The sequence below is a fragment of the Aplysia californica genome, unplaced genomic scaffold (genome assembly GCF_000002075.1).
Source record: "Aplysia californica isolate F4 #8 unplaced genomic scaffold, AplCal3.0 scaffold00307, whole genome shotgun sequence".
Lineage (NCBI taxonomy): Eukaryota > Metazoa > Mollusca > Gastropoda > Aplysiida > Aplysiidae > Aplysia > Aplysia californica.
Genome location: NW_004797577.1, coordinates 246,134 through 261,853, shown reverse-complemented (window position 1 = coordinate 261,853; position 15,720 = coordinate 246,134). Strand labels below are relative to the sequence as shown.

General features: G+C 42.8%; 2 protein-coding genes across 4 annotated transcripts; one reads left to right on the top strand and one right to left on the bottom strand.

Annotated features, from left to right (window-relative positions):
- Positions 1 to 5,567, bottom strand: LOC101851963 (disintegrin and metalloproteinase domain-containing protein 10). 2 transcript variants are annotated; one of them, XM_005101978.3, is made up of 2 exons: positions 5,099 to 5,567; positions 1 to 3,077 (listed from the first exon to the last, which is right to left on the bottom strand). In XM_005101978.3, exons 1-2 carry the CDS (start codon positions 5,291 to 5,293, stop codon positions 477 to 479), a joined length of 2,796 nt encoding a protein of 931 aa, XP_005102035.2. In that variant the 5' UTR covers positions 5,294 to 5,567; the 3' UTR covers positions 1 to 476. The 2 variants fall into 2 exon arrangements, with proteins under 2 accessions (XP_005102035.2, XP_012940095.1); XM_013084641.1 differs by lacking the exon at positions 5,099 to 5,567 and having other exon boundaries at positions 1 to 3,204.
- Positions 5,568 to 5,923: 356 nt separating this feature from the next.
- On the top strand, positions 5,924 to 14,671 carry LOC101851747 (ankyrin repeat domain-containing protein 50). 2 transcript variants are annotated; one of them, XM_005101977.3, is made up of 2 exons: positions 5,924 to 6,046; positions 11,515 to 14,671. In XM_005101977.3, the coding sequence occupies exon 2, from the start codon at positions 11,643 to 11,645 to the stop codon at positions 14,442 to 14,444; it is 2,802 nt and encodes a 933-aa protein (XP_005102034.1). In that variant the 5' UTR covers positions 5,924 to 6,046; positions 11,515 to 11,642; the 3' UTR covers positions 14,445 to 14,671. The 2 variants fall into 2 exon arrangements, with proteins under 2 accessions (XP_005102034.1, XP_035826584.1); XM_035970691.1 differs by having other exon boundaries at positions 5,924 to 6,050.
- Positions 14,672 to 15,720: the final 1,049 nt, after the last annotated feature.

Sequence of the window (15,720 nt, the reverse complement as noted above, 5' to 3'; positions counted from 1 at the left end):
CCCCCAAAAAAAAAAAAAAAAAAAAAAAAAAAAAAAAAAAATTCAGTTTCAGAAACTCATCGCATAATTATGCCTGAGAATCAAAGATCACCATAATAACAAATTCTGCAATGTTTCAATAAATGTACCGTACTACTTGTCACCATGAACCATGGACAGTGATTTCAGACTACATGTGTTTGATTTATTCTTGGCCTACAACACCTGTATTCTTTCATTTCTCTTTCCATTTGTAAAGACGAGACATCTTGGCCTTCATACTCTTTTTACTTTTACCCCAGTTCCCAAAAGTTCTTGAAGAAAAGACTCTCTACATCGTCATATTCATGTTTATAAGTGATTGGCTCCTTTTGAATAGTTTGGGGTTTGGGGATGTGTTTATACATTAACAATAACAGCCCCGCCCCGCGCTCCTCCTTTTCCCACATTCTTTAATGTTCAACATCGCTTGGTGTCGTAAAGACACTCAACGGTTCTCAGCTGTTCACTGATCTCAAATCTCGGACGTCCCTCATTCTAAACCCCTGCGACAACAACAGCCCAACAGTCTCCTCCTCCGTGCGCCCCGCCCCTGCCACCTGGTGGTACAGGTCGTGTACTTTGACCTCAGGGAACAGCGCCCTCAGACGTCCCACGACTTGTGTGTGGCTCAGTGCCGGGTCCTCGTGTCTCTGACTCTGTCTCTGGGCCTCGGGGATAGACTCGGCGTACCGTCTGTGGATGTCCACCATCTTCTTGCGGTACTTGCTCGACAGGCGCTCCCCTGAAGCAAATATGGACAGCATTTTTCGATGCCTCAGAGCTTTGATGTAAGCCGGGCGTCTGCGCAACGAGGTTGTAACCACCCCTGCCAGGAATATGGCAGAAAGAGCAACGAATACACAGTAGAGCCAGTACTTTTTCAGGTAGGACGTGAAGAGACTTTTCCTCATGCCGCTGAACACAGAGTGTAGCGGGGCGACTGTCTCTTTGGACGAGACACACTGCTGAGCGTTGTTGCAAAAGTTCCCGGGTACACACGGCGTCCCCGGCTCCCAGAAAATCGGAGAACCGTTCGCGTTTCTGATTCCAAAGCCCTCGGCGGGTTTGCAGAATTTGCTGTTCGGAGTTCGGCAGCAGAGCTGACAGCTGTGTCGGGCGTCTGAGCATTTACAGCTCTCCAGCTGGTGGTAGGAACACACGTCCATGACGCAACGGTTGCCCTCACACACACGTCGCCCGTCGTTGCACAGCGAGCCGTTTTGAAGACGCGTGGGGGAAGGACAGTGCTCGCTGTCACCGTTACAGAAAGATTTCTGGGTGCACTCGTCAAAAATGTTACACACCTCTCGTGTTTTCAGCTTCTTGTACCTGCACTGTTCACTGCAGCAGGGCGACAGTTTTGGCGAGCAGAGTTTCCCCTGAGACTTCCGCGTGGTGCACGGTTTGTCCACGTCCCCAGTGTGGTCGGCCGGCGTGCAGCACGGGTCGATGGACTCGCAGATGTCGGAGAGGCCGCAGTCACACTCCTCGCCGACGTCAGGCACGCTATTGCCGCAGTGAGGGCGGTGCGAGTGGGACTGGAGGCAGCGCCCCTTCTTCTTCAGCACGGGAACCATCGTACGGATGCTGCAGACAGAAAATCTGCGGTTGTTCGGCTTCATGTCAAAATGGCTGCTCTTGTACATGATGTAGTTGCCGAGGTTTTCGTCGGCTGAGATACATCTCTTCCCGTCGTGCCTCGCTCCCATACTGTGGCCGAGCTCGTGGGATAGGGTGAGCACCACGCTCGACCTCTGCGCCATCTTGCCGGAGATCATGAACGTGACCACCAGTGTGTTGAAGCTCACGTGATGTGAGTTAATCCTCAGTCTCTCCTGGCAGATGCCGCCCGGTGTCCGGCGGTTTGAGTACGCCGGGAAGGACGTGCCAGCCACGCCGTTGAAGTCTCTAAATGTAAACGCTACTGCTAAACAATGTCCCTCAAAATTATAGAAAGAAAACTGCCGAAGGTACTCGTCTGAGGTCATATAAGGCCGAGCCATCTTGTAATCGGCGTCTTGCTCCGTCTTGTACACTGTCACTTTCTCTACCATGAACCCGATGTTGTCCCCCTGGCCATCCCCGTCAAAATCCGTGCTCCGGAACAAGGCATCAGCGTCGTTCACCAAGCTAAACATCATGTTGACCGTCTCCAGAACATTTCCGCTGCCGATGTATTTGAAGAAAAGGTGGTCCGCCACAACGTGGAGAGAGCATGTCAAGGGTGGAGGGAGATCTGTCTTTGTCTCACGTCTGTACTCAGAGCGCTGGTTCATCGTCCTATCACGCGTTTCCTTGTGGACATGCTCGCTGTTTGACGCAGATTCAAAGTCGTTGAGCTCGAGAAGCAGTTCCTCGTAAGACTCTAGAGAACTGACGCTTGTGTTGGGTGGGGATACATCTGACGAGATGAGCTCACAGGGAAAACAATCTTGGGCTTTGAGGGACTCAGCCACGACAACATTACCGCACGACATCTGTAAAACGGCGCCAAAGTAAAACGTCCTCCCAGAGAATGAGGCCCCACTCTGCTCTCCGCTGAAAGGAAACGTCTCGTTTGCGAACCAAAAATGACCAGAGTAAAACGAATGAAGCTGCTGCGCAACATCTTCTCGAAAGACAGGTATCTCGACTGTTTGCCCCGAATTGTAAGTGATCTGAGCGTCGGGGGCCATGACCACATGTTGACCAATAGACACTGAGACATTCTGTCCACAAAAAGTGAATCGTAAAACATTTTCTACTTTTACTTGACTTTGCTTCTCTTTGTCATTCACTTCAGCAGACCAAACGCAGATTTGAGAACTTCTCATGATTCCATCATTGCATAGAAACGCCGTTACGTTCTGGGTGGTGTGCACGTCACTCAAACCATCCAACTCAGGAGGGAACTGCGTTAACGTCAACAAAATGGTCAGACCTAGGAATATCACCGGCACTGCACGGACATGTTTGAGCAATGTTCCAGTAACAGTAACAGTCATTTCACGGCGTATAACACAAGTGGGGAGAATCATCCATCGCCGTGATGCTGAACCTCGCTGCGGTATACACACCTTGTGGGAAAAGAAAAAGGAAAAAAAAGAGGGGGGGGGGGGTGAATGTTAAAACATATTATAGTAGTAGTACGACCACAGGGAGGATGAGGCACCACGTCACATTGTTTGCTTGTTTTTGTAAGTGTTTTACGGCGCTCGCAACTGCATAAGGTCATATGAGCGCGCGGGACACATAAAACTTTTCCAGTTGGTAGGAAATTTTGAATTTTGCCCGGGTGGCGGCCGAAGCCTACTCTGATCGATTTTAGACCACCAAGGGATCTCGTGCGCAACGTGCACACGGGCCCTCCGAGATTTTTCGCCCTTGTCCGAGACGGCTAGGTGTTGATCTTTCCTACCAGAAGATCAGGGGTGTGGCTGAAAGACAGCAGTAAAAAGAAGCCAAGGAGTAGCAGTAGAAAGGCTGTAGAAAGAATCAGGAGCCCAGAGGAGGGGGGCAAAAGAGATGAGGGAGTGGGGGCAGAAAGAGGAGACGAAAGCAGACGACAGAACATTGCTAGAGAGCAGGAAAGGAGGTGAAAGGAGACAAATTTAGAGAATAAATTTTTCGGACACTACCCGGATTCGAACCCGGGACCTTTGAATGAGAGGTCAACACCTTAACCTCTAGGCCACGAGAGCCCCCACCACATCACACACAACGGAAAGACTAAGGGAAGCTGGTGTCTCTAGAGTCTAAAGGGTCGGGGAGAGACAGCAACCTGCGTGGAAAAGCCAGAAGAATATCTAACCAGCTGATAACTGGCACGATCAGCAATCAGACCCTTTCGTGGATCCCGGAGAGGAGGGAGGAGCAGCTATGGCATTGTATCATTGTGCCGCCTGCAATGATGTATATTGTCCAACCAAGTAAGTAAGTAGAAGTAGGCATTTTCCCAATAGGCCATGGATATTATGAGAATGGTATCCCATCACATGTACTTCGAGCCAAGGTCAATTGTGGTTTTGAGAACATGTTGTTTCTTGTTTTAATTATAGCAATAAAAAGAACCAAAATAAAGTGTCCGAAAATGAATAAAAGTAAGCCTACTCACGTGCATTTACAAAAACATATGCATGCTCCACAGTCACACAAACACACACACACACACACACACACACACACACACACACACATACACACACACACACACACACACACACACACACACACACACACACACACACTCTCTCTCTCTCTCTCTCTCTCTCTCTCACAAATACAAACACACACAAATCTACACGCATACGAACACACATACTTACACACATTGAGGCCCCATCAACTTACACATCTTACTGTCTATGTCTGATAATATCTATTGAGGTCTGGTCAACAATTTACATCATAATCTCGCAACAAGCCTATCACTTTATCAGAAACTTATTCTTTAGAAAATGGTCTTAACATAATTATAGCTCTAATTATTATCGTAACTTGCGTTTCAAGGAAATCCAGACGATATTCCCTTTGTTTAGTAAGAGTTATAAGGCACTTGCGACTCAAAAATAGGTAGAAATAATAAGCACCGACGATCAGAGGTGTTACTTGAAGGTAACAATATAAGTACAATTATAAATGGAGGAGAGATAAAGACGAAATAACTACCCACATACGCTCTTTAAAATGACATATAATAATAATAATAGATAGCATTTGTATAGCGCATATCCCCGCTCAACAGCAGGTCTATGCGCTTTACACTATATTATTACCCCAGCAGACCATAGAACACTCCGAAACATTCTCAGCTTCCCGTGAAGCATATCTCACTTTCACAAACAAAGAAAAAAGTATGTACGATTAACTCACTTCAAAGGCCAACATATTAAGTTGAACAATAATTGTAGGAAACATGTGCACATATTAAGTCATGAGTGAATAATTTGAATTCTAATTTTGGGTACCGGCAACCGACATTATTGGATAAATCATGGAAATAGCAAAGTAGATCTGGACTAGTCAAGTATAAGAGATACATGTAGATTAGTAGATCTGTAAAGGTTTCAGAGACATAATTATTATAATATATATTTACCTCATTCGAAAAAAATGTTTTCCTTATTAAGACTTTGAAAATGTTCCCGATGCCGACTGTATTTGGTTCTGAGAACAATAACAAAAAACAAACAAAAAAATGAAATAAATGAAACGAACGGAGAGAAATAAAACAAAACAATACAATATTCACTAATAAAAAGTATTTTTCGCCCGCTACAAACTTAGTTGTCATGGAAACGTTGACTGTAGATTTAAAAATAAAAATTCTATTTCGTTTTCAAAACAATAGATAGTTTAGTCAAAGTTTGGGTTTCTTTGGAAATAAAAAAAGCATCATACTCTTTATTTTTCTTATTCAGGAAAGACAAAAACGACAGCAGTTATCAAATGTGGGTTTTAAACTCACATTTGGGGGCAACCGATTACAACTAACTAGATCTACATGACATGTATTTCAAGGGGATAACAACATTTTACTACAAAAAGTCATTCTTTTGTGAGGGAGTTTAGGTATTGAATTGCTCTATTGTTGCCCAGAGGTATCGGTCTTTTTTAAAGCAACTAAATATCGTCTGTACCGTAGAGGTATCTTTGTTTTAAAAAAGTGACTAAAGTCGACGTTGTTTTAGAATAAAGGCGAAATACACAATAGGATAGTTTTTACTCAATATTCATGCAGTAAAAGTGTTCTTAATAAGTCATAAAAGAGAACAACAGCAGCATAAATGTTTATGATCTTTGCCGAAATCGAGTACAATATATAAATTATTTGCTCTTTCCAGTTTTGTTTGTTTTCCTTTTCCGTTTTCGACAACGGCAGAAAAGAATTCGGCTTTTCTTTCCTTCCTCTTTGGACGTTGGCTAGATCTAGATCTAGATCTAGATCTACTCCTGCCACAGATGGGTGGATGTGAGATATTTTGGCATAAAAGTTTAAGCCACAAGACAGTGTTGAAGACACTTTGAAAACAACAGATCGTGAGCTGTAAGTACAGATCAAAGTCAAAGTTGAGAGACACATGTGTTAGAAACCTAACTAATCTAGACTCTAGGCTCTAGGCTATGCTATGTATACTAAAAGTAAAAGTAAAAGTAACCTCTAGATCTATGTCCTATTGACGATGATAAGTAACGTTAAAGTAGAGTTAGGCCTATGCCTTTCTTTTTTTAAAGCTAGATCTAGATATCATAGATCGTGGAGGACTTATCTGGGAGGACTTCTATAACGAGCAACCACTCTGAACTCAATGAATCAATAAATAATACTCAATGGCCATCAAAATCAGTAAGGAAGACCTAAAAAAAAGCCAGTGTACTAGAATCAGCGCTTTTTCGGTAGTTCCCACCCCGCATTTGTTATTCGCCTGTTTTGGCCCCAAGAGTAGGGGGGTTTCAGGGGGGCTTGCCCCCCTGACCTAATAAAACAAGGTGGGGGGTTTCAGGGGGGCATGCCCCCCTGAATTTTACCACAATTTAATGTTTTGCAGTTGTTAGGTTTGACATCTTAGCTTGCCGCGAATCAAACGTATATAGATCTAGATGTAGGTCAGGCTCTATCAAATAAGGGGGGTGGGAACTACCGAAAAAGCGCCCTAGAATCTAGTATAGATCTAGTCAATCTAGATCTACAGTCCATGCCGGCTTTAAGCACGGTCATCGGGAGAAAGCATATAAGCGTGCTTAATGCCGAAGCGTGCTTGAGTGCGAAGTAGACATAATCCAGAGGTTTTCATGCATGTAGAAATTTTCCTGTGCTATTACCCTTTGTTTGTAAGTAGGCCTATACAGTGGTCCCGTAAAAGTGTGCACTGTTGTTTTTACCCGCCATGGTAGTTTTTATTTACTTGTTTGCTTTAGTTTTGTGGTTGAATGGGAAATGAAAACTTAATATAGACGGCCAGTCACGATACAGCACACTAGGCCTACACACTGCCTGTGCGTACCACTGCCCGCTGTGCCACGTTCATACCCCCGCCTTTATCCCACCTCGTGCGTGATACATAATCAGGATTAATGGATAGCGAGGGTCAAAGGTGAAATCGCAGCCAGCCTCCCTTTCTCGTACCCCGACTCTTTTTGTATTTTTTTTTCCTAGAGTAAGTGCGAAACGAATCTAAATAAACTAGCATGAAGATTAACTTGCGCCAACATTACTACAGCATCATCATCGTTACCGCCATCATCATCATCATCACATCATCATCATCATTATTATCATCATCATCTTCACACCCTATTTTTCTTGCTAAATTGTTTTTCTTAAAGCATAACAATTTGTACTGTGTTGGCACATTTTTACTTGACAGTTACTTAACTTACAAATATGGGCGCGAAAATCTGTACGGGACCAAAAAAAATGTCAGATGATCCACCTAACCTAAAGAATTAAAACTCAAGTGAAGGTATCTTGAAACAGCATATATAGGCCTATATATATATATATATATATATATATATATATATATATATATATATATATATATTTATATATATATTATATGCTACTAAAACTGACTCTGACTTTTTAATGGGGTAGCACCAGAAGGAAATTTGAAAGGCTTTCTGACCTCAGGGGAAGTCTGTTTCAGTTTCTGTTTCTGTTACATGAAACTACAGCGAGCACCTAGCACACCTCTGCTGTGATTGGGCGGAATATAGAGATGACGTATTTCCGCCATCTATTTTTGTGGTCTTCTAGAGCTTCCCTCGCCAGTTAACTAGATTTCTCCGTGGCGGGCCCACTTTGCCGCTTCGCGTGTGATGGCCTATGTCACTAGGTTTCATTGCCGACTGCTTGGGCTGTGTGTGCACTTGCGCACTAATGTGTGTGTGTGCGCTCGCGCTTGTGTGTGTGTATGTGTGTTTACCTGTGAGTGTGAGTGTGCGTGCGTGTGTATGTGCATGCACGCTTATCAGGGTTGGTGATTTTTTAAATTTTAAAAATAAAAATAAAAAAAATCGATTTTTTTGATTTAAATAAGATTTTTTGGATTTAAATCGGATTTTTTGGATTGTTTTTATTTTTAAAAAAAATGTCGACACAGTTTGGGATTTTTGGAGGCTAAAAGTAAGTTCTTTTAGTGCAAAATGCATTGTCTTTATTTTAACTAATGATTAATTTAAGCAACTGCAATTTTAGAAAGCCTTAATCTGCTATATCAGTAAGTTATGGCTGCAAACAAAAAATGAAGAAAATGTCAGTCTAAAAGGAAGGGGGGGGGGGGGGGTAATTATGCATAGATAAACTTGGATTTTTATTACAGTGTGTGTGTGTGCGCGCGCTTGTGTTTGTCTAAAAAGAAAAAGAAAATGCTAATTTCAGTTATGAAAAAAAAGTAAATTGAATACAGTATTATTTTACTACTTACAGTGACAGGGGGGAAGCAGACTTTTAAGCATGATTATTTTAGTCTACTAAACCTTATATCTGTTTTATAAAACCAAGGAAAGGAATTCTGAATGTTTAAAGATGTAAAAACAGAACACATTTTTAAAAAGTGATTTAAATCACTGAGTTCTATTTTTAAAATCAAGTTGATTTAAATTTTAAAAAATCAACTGATTTAAATCAATCCCACCCTGGTTTTCAATTATGAAAAAAAGTAAATTGAGAACTGTATTATTTTACAGTGACTGGGGGGAAAGAAGACTTTTAAGCATGATTATATTAGTCTACTACTAAACCTTATATCGTTTAATAAAACCAAGGAAAGGAATTCTGAATGTTTAAATATGTAAAAACTGAATACATTTTTTTGAAAAGTGATTTAAATCATTGATTTTTATTTTAAAAATCAAGTTGATTAAAATTTAAAAAATCAACTGATTTAAATCAACCCAGCTCTGATTTCAATTATGGCAAAAAAAGTAAATTGAATACTGTATTATTTTACAGTGAAAGGGGGGAAAGCAGACTTTTAAGCATGATTATATTAGTCTACTAAACCTTATATCTGTTTTATGAAACTAAGGAAAGGAATTCTGAATGTTGAAATGTGTAAAAACTGAATAAAAATAAATTTAAAAAAAAGTGATTTAAATCACTGATTTTTATTTAAAAAATCAAGTTGATTTAAATAAAAAAATCAACTGATTTAAATCAACTTGATTTAAATCAACCCAACCCTGACGCTTATGTGTGTGTGTGTGTGTGTGTGTGTGTGTACAACTTTGTGGAGAATGTAAATTTATGGAACGAGAAATGCTTAGATTGTTTATAAAAGATAACACGCAAACTAATACCAAAAAACTCCCCAAACACAGCGAGATCTAGTCAACAGTTACTGGCGAGGGAAACCCAAGAAGCATGACAAAAATAAATGGCGGAAATCATCATCATCAATGCCTTTCACCCCTGGCAGGGTATAGGCCACATACAAGTTCCTTCCATTTATCTCTGTCCTGAGCCATCCTTCCAAGCTTGTTCCAAGTGAGCTTCATTTCTCTCATGTCCCTTTCCACGCATCTCCTCCATGTTTCCTTTGGCCTACCCCTGCCTTGTGCTCCTTGTGGGTTCCACTGCAGTGACTGTCTTGTGATGTTTCTGCTGGGCTTTCTTAAGGTATGTCCCATCCATCGCCACTTTCTTAGTCCTATTTCTACTTCTATTATATCCTTTTGTCTTGTCCTTTCCCACAGCTCTTCATTTCTTATTCTATCCTGCCACTTAATTCTTAGAATACTCCTCATACATCTGTTGTTGAAAGTCTGGACTTTATTGATGGCGGAAATACGTCATCTATATTTGGGCCAATCACAGAGGTGTGCAAGGTGTTTGCTGTAGCTTAATGTGTTTATGTAAGGTTAGAGTTTTACGGTGCTCACAACTGCGCTGCCAGAGGTTATGAGTGCACTGATAGACTCCTGACTCAAGCTAGTTGTTTTCATGTTAGTTCACAGCAGGGCTTAGTTTTATTTTGCAACGTCACAATGGTTGAAATAAAAAATCCATGGAAAAAATTTGGTACTAATTTAACAATCATGAATACATTTTTTTACTATCTCAGTTTTTATATCTCATTGAGTAAAGACCAATGGTCTCTACTGTATAAAATTAAGAATTTTGCTGGGATCAACAATGCAGAACAAATTTGTCAAATTAATGCTCAGGTCGGCATCTCATCCTACACAAACACGTGTTTTTCATCCCTGCAGGATGATAATGTGTCCGAGAGAGAGATATATATATATTTATGTCCAATTTCATTAGAGGAACTTCAGCTCTTATGGAGAGACCCAAAGGTTTTTGTGAACCCAACTTTATATATATATATATATATATATGATGATATAATGTTTCTCGGAAAGGGTCAAAATGTAGGAACTGGCTGTGGTGCTCTATTTATATATATATATATAGAAAAAGATACCTCAGGTAGCTCGAGTGGAATCATTTTTTTGCTATGTCATTGGGAGCAGTGGGTTTTTATTGGTTTAAGACTCGAGTAAAGTTTTGTCCATTGGAAGTTTTCAAAAACAGCCACCCTATGTCAAGGAAAAAAGTGGCTGTCGAAGCTAGGTGGCTGTCTTTTCACGGTGTGTTTTTATAATTTTAAAACAAAAAGATGATGGGTGGAAAACGGTAAGTGGCAGTTTGTAATGTGGTTGTCTTACTTATACTATACAGATGGCTCTGACAGCAGGTTGGACTGTTGTTTCATTTTGATTTATTTTGATTGGCGTAGTGGAAACATCAAAATTACAACTAGCTTTTATATTAAATTTGCTATGAAATAGGTATCAGCCCCCTGTTTCCATTTGATTTGAGTATCGGTTGAATGTCAGATTGTTTTAGTATATTCATAGCTGAACCTTGTTGAAGACACCCACAATGCAATACTTAGATTTAAATATACGCTCAATAAATGAAACTTTTTTCTAAGTGCTTTGGACAATACTCAGTTTAAGAGTTTGCATGTGTTTGATATTTCTTTATAGAAAAAGCTTGATTTCTTCCAAAGAAGTACTCCGGTTCAGCCCAGATTTTGAGAATGGTTCATCCGTACAAGTATTTTTTCTTACAGGATTGTCTTGACTGGGTATGAAGTTTGGCGTCACATGTGTTATTTTCTAATATGTTTGTTTACTTATTGCTAATATAAATCTTTGTTGTCCAGATGCTGACACATTGGTTTGGTGTTTCACCATACACGCATGCATGCATACACACTCACACACACACAACACACACACACACACACACACACACACACACACACACACACACACACACATCCACACACACACACACACACACACACACACACACACACACACACTCACACACACCCACACACACATACACACACACACATAGCCATGTGTGTGCACACACCCATACACACATATATATACACTCTGTCACACATCCTCTCTTCCACATACATCCACATAATTTATGCTTGCATTCACAAACAGGCCCACAGTAAAGAAGTATTATTTTTCTGCCCACAGAATATTGCTGAAACGGAACTCTGCCTGCTTTCCAGTACTTCCAGCATAGTACAACAGGCTACTACTGTATACTGTACTGTGTCATCCTATGTGAAGTACTTGCCCGTAAGGAAATATCCGTCATCATTATGGCTGACCAGCTTCGTCGAGATTTGTTGACTAAGAACTGCGTAGTTGCCAAGGAAGTGTTGGAGTGTCTGGTGAAGGATGATCTGGACAAGTTAAAGGAGATGAGCTCACGCTTCTCTCAAGCTGACCTTATTGGAGATCGAAACGCTCAAGAGGCAGCTAAAATTTTGTACGCCGCTGTCACGGCAGAGGCTGCGAACTGTGCGCTTTGGCTGCTCAACGACAGCGTGGAGGCAAATCCAGACTTGTTCAAAGATAAAAAGAAAAGAACAGCGTTGTGTGTCGCAACGGTAAAGAATCGAGCCGAACTCCTGCAAAACCTCCTCGAGTCTGGGGCGGATCCGAATCAAGTGGACACCCGGGGTGTGAGCCCGCTCATCGAATGTGCGCGGCACGGCTACTCGGAGTGTTTGCAGCTACTGCTGCAGCATGGCGCTCGGACAGAGGGACGCACCAAAGTCCTCCGGCACTGCGCGCTCACGGAAGCCGCCTCTGCTGGCTATCTGCGCGATGTGCAAATGCTTCTCGACGCCGGGGCCGACATCAACGCACGGACGGCGGAAAATGAAACTGCTCTTATGCTGGCCGCGCATAAAGGTCGTTTTGACTGCGTCAAGGAGCTGTTGGCTCGTGGCGCCAACCACTTGTTGGAGTCGTCCCGAGGACACACAGCGCTGTTCACCGCCACTTACGGGGGGAACTTTGAGATCGTGAGATATCTTCTGCAGTTTGACAACCGGCTTGAAAAGATGGATGGTGATGGCAACACAGTATTGGCCGCGTCAATCTGCATTGCAAATGTTAAGATCATGAAACTGCTCTTAGATAATGGTGCCAATTTGAGAAATGTGACTGATTTGTCGTGTGTGCTTCAGAGTTGCGCGCTAAACGGAGGTGAATCCTGTTTGGAGCTTATGCTGCAGTGCTCGGATGATTTGCAAGGCACTATAAAGGAAGTGATGCTGAGTTCCATCATCGGGGACAACCTGGACTGTGTCAAGCTATTGCTGAGGTACGGGCCTCACGTACATGTTCGGATGTATGAGAGCAAGAGCAAAACCCTGCTACACGAAGCCGCACAGAGTGGGGCGCGCAAATGCCTGAAATATCTTCTGGAGCAAAAGGCTAACGTGAACGCCAGGAACAAGGATGGGTTGACCCCTCTTTTTTACGCCGTGCAGTCAAACGAACCTGAAAATGTAAAAACTCTGATTGCTCACGGGGCGGACATACATTTTCGTGACGGTAAGGGACTGACTCTGGCTATGGTGGCCTCCTGTGTCTCCATCCTGAAAGTGTTGTTGGAAGCGGGAATCGACATTCACGCCCAAGACCAGAGCGGCAAGACGGCACTGATGCACCTGTGTGAGGAGAACGAAATGGAGTGCATGCAGACGCCAAATTTACGGTTCTTGGTCAAGAATGGCGCCCGCATTGATGTCACAGACTTTGAGGGTCGCACGGCTCTAATGTACGCAGCCATGCACGGCAGATTCAAAAACTTGAAAATTTTGCTGAAAAATGGGGCGAGCATCAACCGTCTAGACGACAAAGGAGCCTCAGCACTGGAGCACTGTGTTCAGCAAGGCTTAGAACATGAATACAAAAGACTCTTTCACAAAGGGTCCAAGAAATGTATCGGAATATTGCTCAAACACATGCCTTTATCTTCGGAGAGCAGTGTGATTGCCATAAAAGCTATGGTGTCGTTGTTGTTCAACCGAGAGTGGTACCACCCAGAGCGGGACGACGACCCGGTCACTGGCTACGTCATGGAGTACCTACCGCCGCTTTTTGAGTTCAAAGACAAATTCCCGTGTATGCTGTCGTGGTGCCGCGACGAGTTCGCTCGCATTGCAGCGCAGGGTGTGAGAGACACGGTTCGCTTCCTTCTGTTGAACGGTGTCTATCCCAGATACGGGGTCCTGGTGAGAGACTTCAAAAATCCTCCTGTGTCCGTCTGTCCTGCCACCCTGAAGTATTTCATCATCAACGACCTGCTCGACGAGGCCGATCACAGCTATCTCAGAGAGTTGAGGGCCACCTCCAGTTTTTCTCGCGGGGGGGCCTCCGGGTTGGCTGAGAACGATGATCTGGAGGGGCACGGTGCAGCAACCACCCGCGAGAGATTCGCTTTTACAGAGAGGAACTCGGTGGACACGATACTCCCCGTCCTCACCTCGCAACCGTGGCCGCTGGTGAAGCTCTGTCTGCGGACGTTGTCGGTCGCTCTCGGCAGCAGGGACGGGCTGGAGGATCGCGTCCAGAGCTGTCAGGTCCCACCGCAGCTACAGAGGTTCCTGGCGCACCAGAACAAGTGCCTGCAGCTGTGCCCGAGCCAGTGGCACAACATTCCCATGGAGTCGGAGCCCATGGTTTACGAGTCGCTCCCCAGGCCAAGGCCACTCATCGAGCAGTGGCCCGCGGGCCAAGACTTGGACAAGTGTGGGTGCGGCCGGTGCGGCAAAAACGGACTCTGCTTCCGCGGCATCGAGCTTGACGCTGATCCCCGGGCCGTCCTGGTGCGGAGTGAATGGGATATGTTGTTTGACGAGCTGGGACTCAATCCTTCGGGAAGAGACGATGATATTGACGGAGCCAGTTCTTTGGACACAGATGATCCTGATGTCGTGCCCGACGATATGGACAGTGAGTGGGAAGATGTGGATAGTGATGCAGATGATGATGATGACGATGACGACGGTGGTTCAGATGATGGCGATGATATTTCTGACGATGGTGACGATGCTTTATTAGATTGTGGTATCGATACTTCAGATGATGATGTTGACGTCAGTTAGTTAAGCTGGGGATGTAAGTGGTTCTCTGTTCTCTGAGCTCGAATGAGGCGAAACCAAAGTCTGTTTTGAGTTTAAAAATATGTGAGGCAGCGGGGTGAAATCAGGCGCTCGTCAAAATATAGAAATCAGAGAAACAGGCATTTTTCCTCAGTATAGAAATTTTTATTGAATTTTTTTGTTTTTGTGCTCAACCTCTTTTATGTCGATATAAAAATACATTTCTGTATGTAAATTTTTTACTGAAAAACATTGATTTAAGGCACAAAATACGTTATTTTTCTGTTTTCAAGGACTCTTTCTTCATCTATTGGAATAACTTTGGCCGCCATTTTCTTGCTAATTTCACCACCGAAACCAAGCGACGTCACTTCCTTTAATCGCAGATATCTTGAGTTCTATTCAAGAAAGATGGATATTTGTTTCATTGGTAGCAAGGCAAATATATGAGCTTTCAGATGATGCCAATAACTCCACATGCCCAAAAATTGCTGAACGCCTGATTCCACCGCGTCGTAACACATATGTGAGGCAGAATGGTGGAATCAGGCTCTCATCAATTTTTTTTGGCATGTAAAGTTATTGGTATCATCGTAAAGCTTGTTCACTTTTCTTTATTTGGATGGAAAAAATATCCATTTATCTTGAATACAAGTCGAGATATTTGCGAAAGAAGCTGGGGGTCACATGTTTTCAGAGGTAAAATTATTGAGAAAATGGCCGACAAAGATTAGTTATTTCCTTAGCTTAAGAGTCCGTTGTTACTGAAAATTTACATTTTTGTGCCTTTAATCAAACCTTTTCAGAAAAATCCGCACAGAAATGAATTCTTTAATGGGCATGAAAGGTGTTGAGCCAAAAAACAAAAATTTGATAAAAATTCACAAACCTGTGGAAAAATGCAAGTTTCTTCAGTTTGATTATTTTGACGAGAGCCTGATTCCACCGCGCTGCCTCACACGTATATATATGTTTACATATGTAGCAGTGAACTTCATCGTCTTCCTGGTCGCTCTGTCACAAATGTACACGGTAGGCCTACGTGACATGCATTTTGCTTTCTGTTTTCCTTCTTTCTTCAGTGTCATCGTCTCGATACTTGATGATATTGATGACATTTTCAGACAGAGCTCTTTTGTGTGTCGTGAACAAGTAGGGTGTGTAACATCATGCTTTGACATATTATGACAGGGTCTTACTGTTCAGTTTTATTGCCGTTCACACGTGTTTTTGTGATCTAAATTGTTTAGTAAATGGTGGCATTAAATAGCACTTAAAA

Bases quoted from the DNA above. Each gene is read 5' to 3' on its own strand.
- LOC101851963 (XM_005101978.3), bottom strand. From the start codon at position 5,293: ATGACAACTAAGTTTGTAGCGGGCGAAAAATACTTTTTATTAGTGAAT. The intron at 3,078-5,098 runs GTAAATATATAT...TTTTCCCACAAG, and splicing joins AAACATTTTTTTCGAATGAG to GTGTGTATACCGCAGCGAGG.
- LOC101851747 (XM_005101977.3), top strand. From the start codon at position 11,643: ATGGCTGACCAGCTTCGTCGAGATTTGTTGACTAAGAACTGCGTAGTT.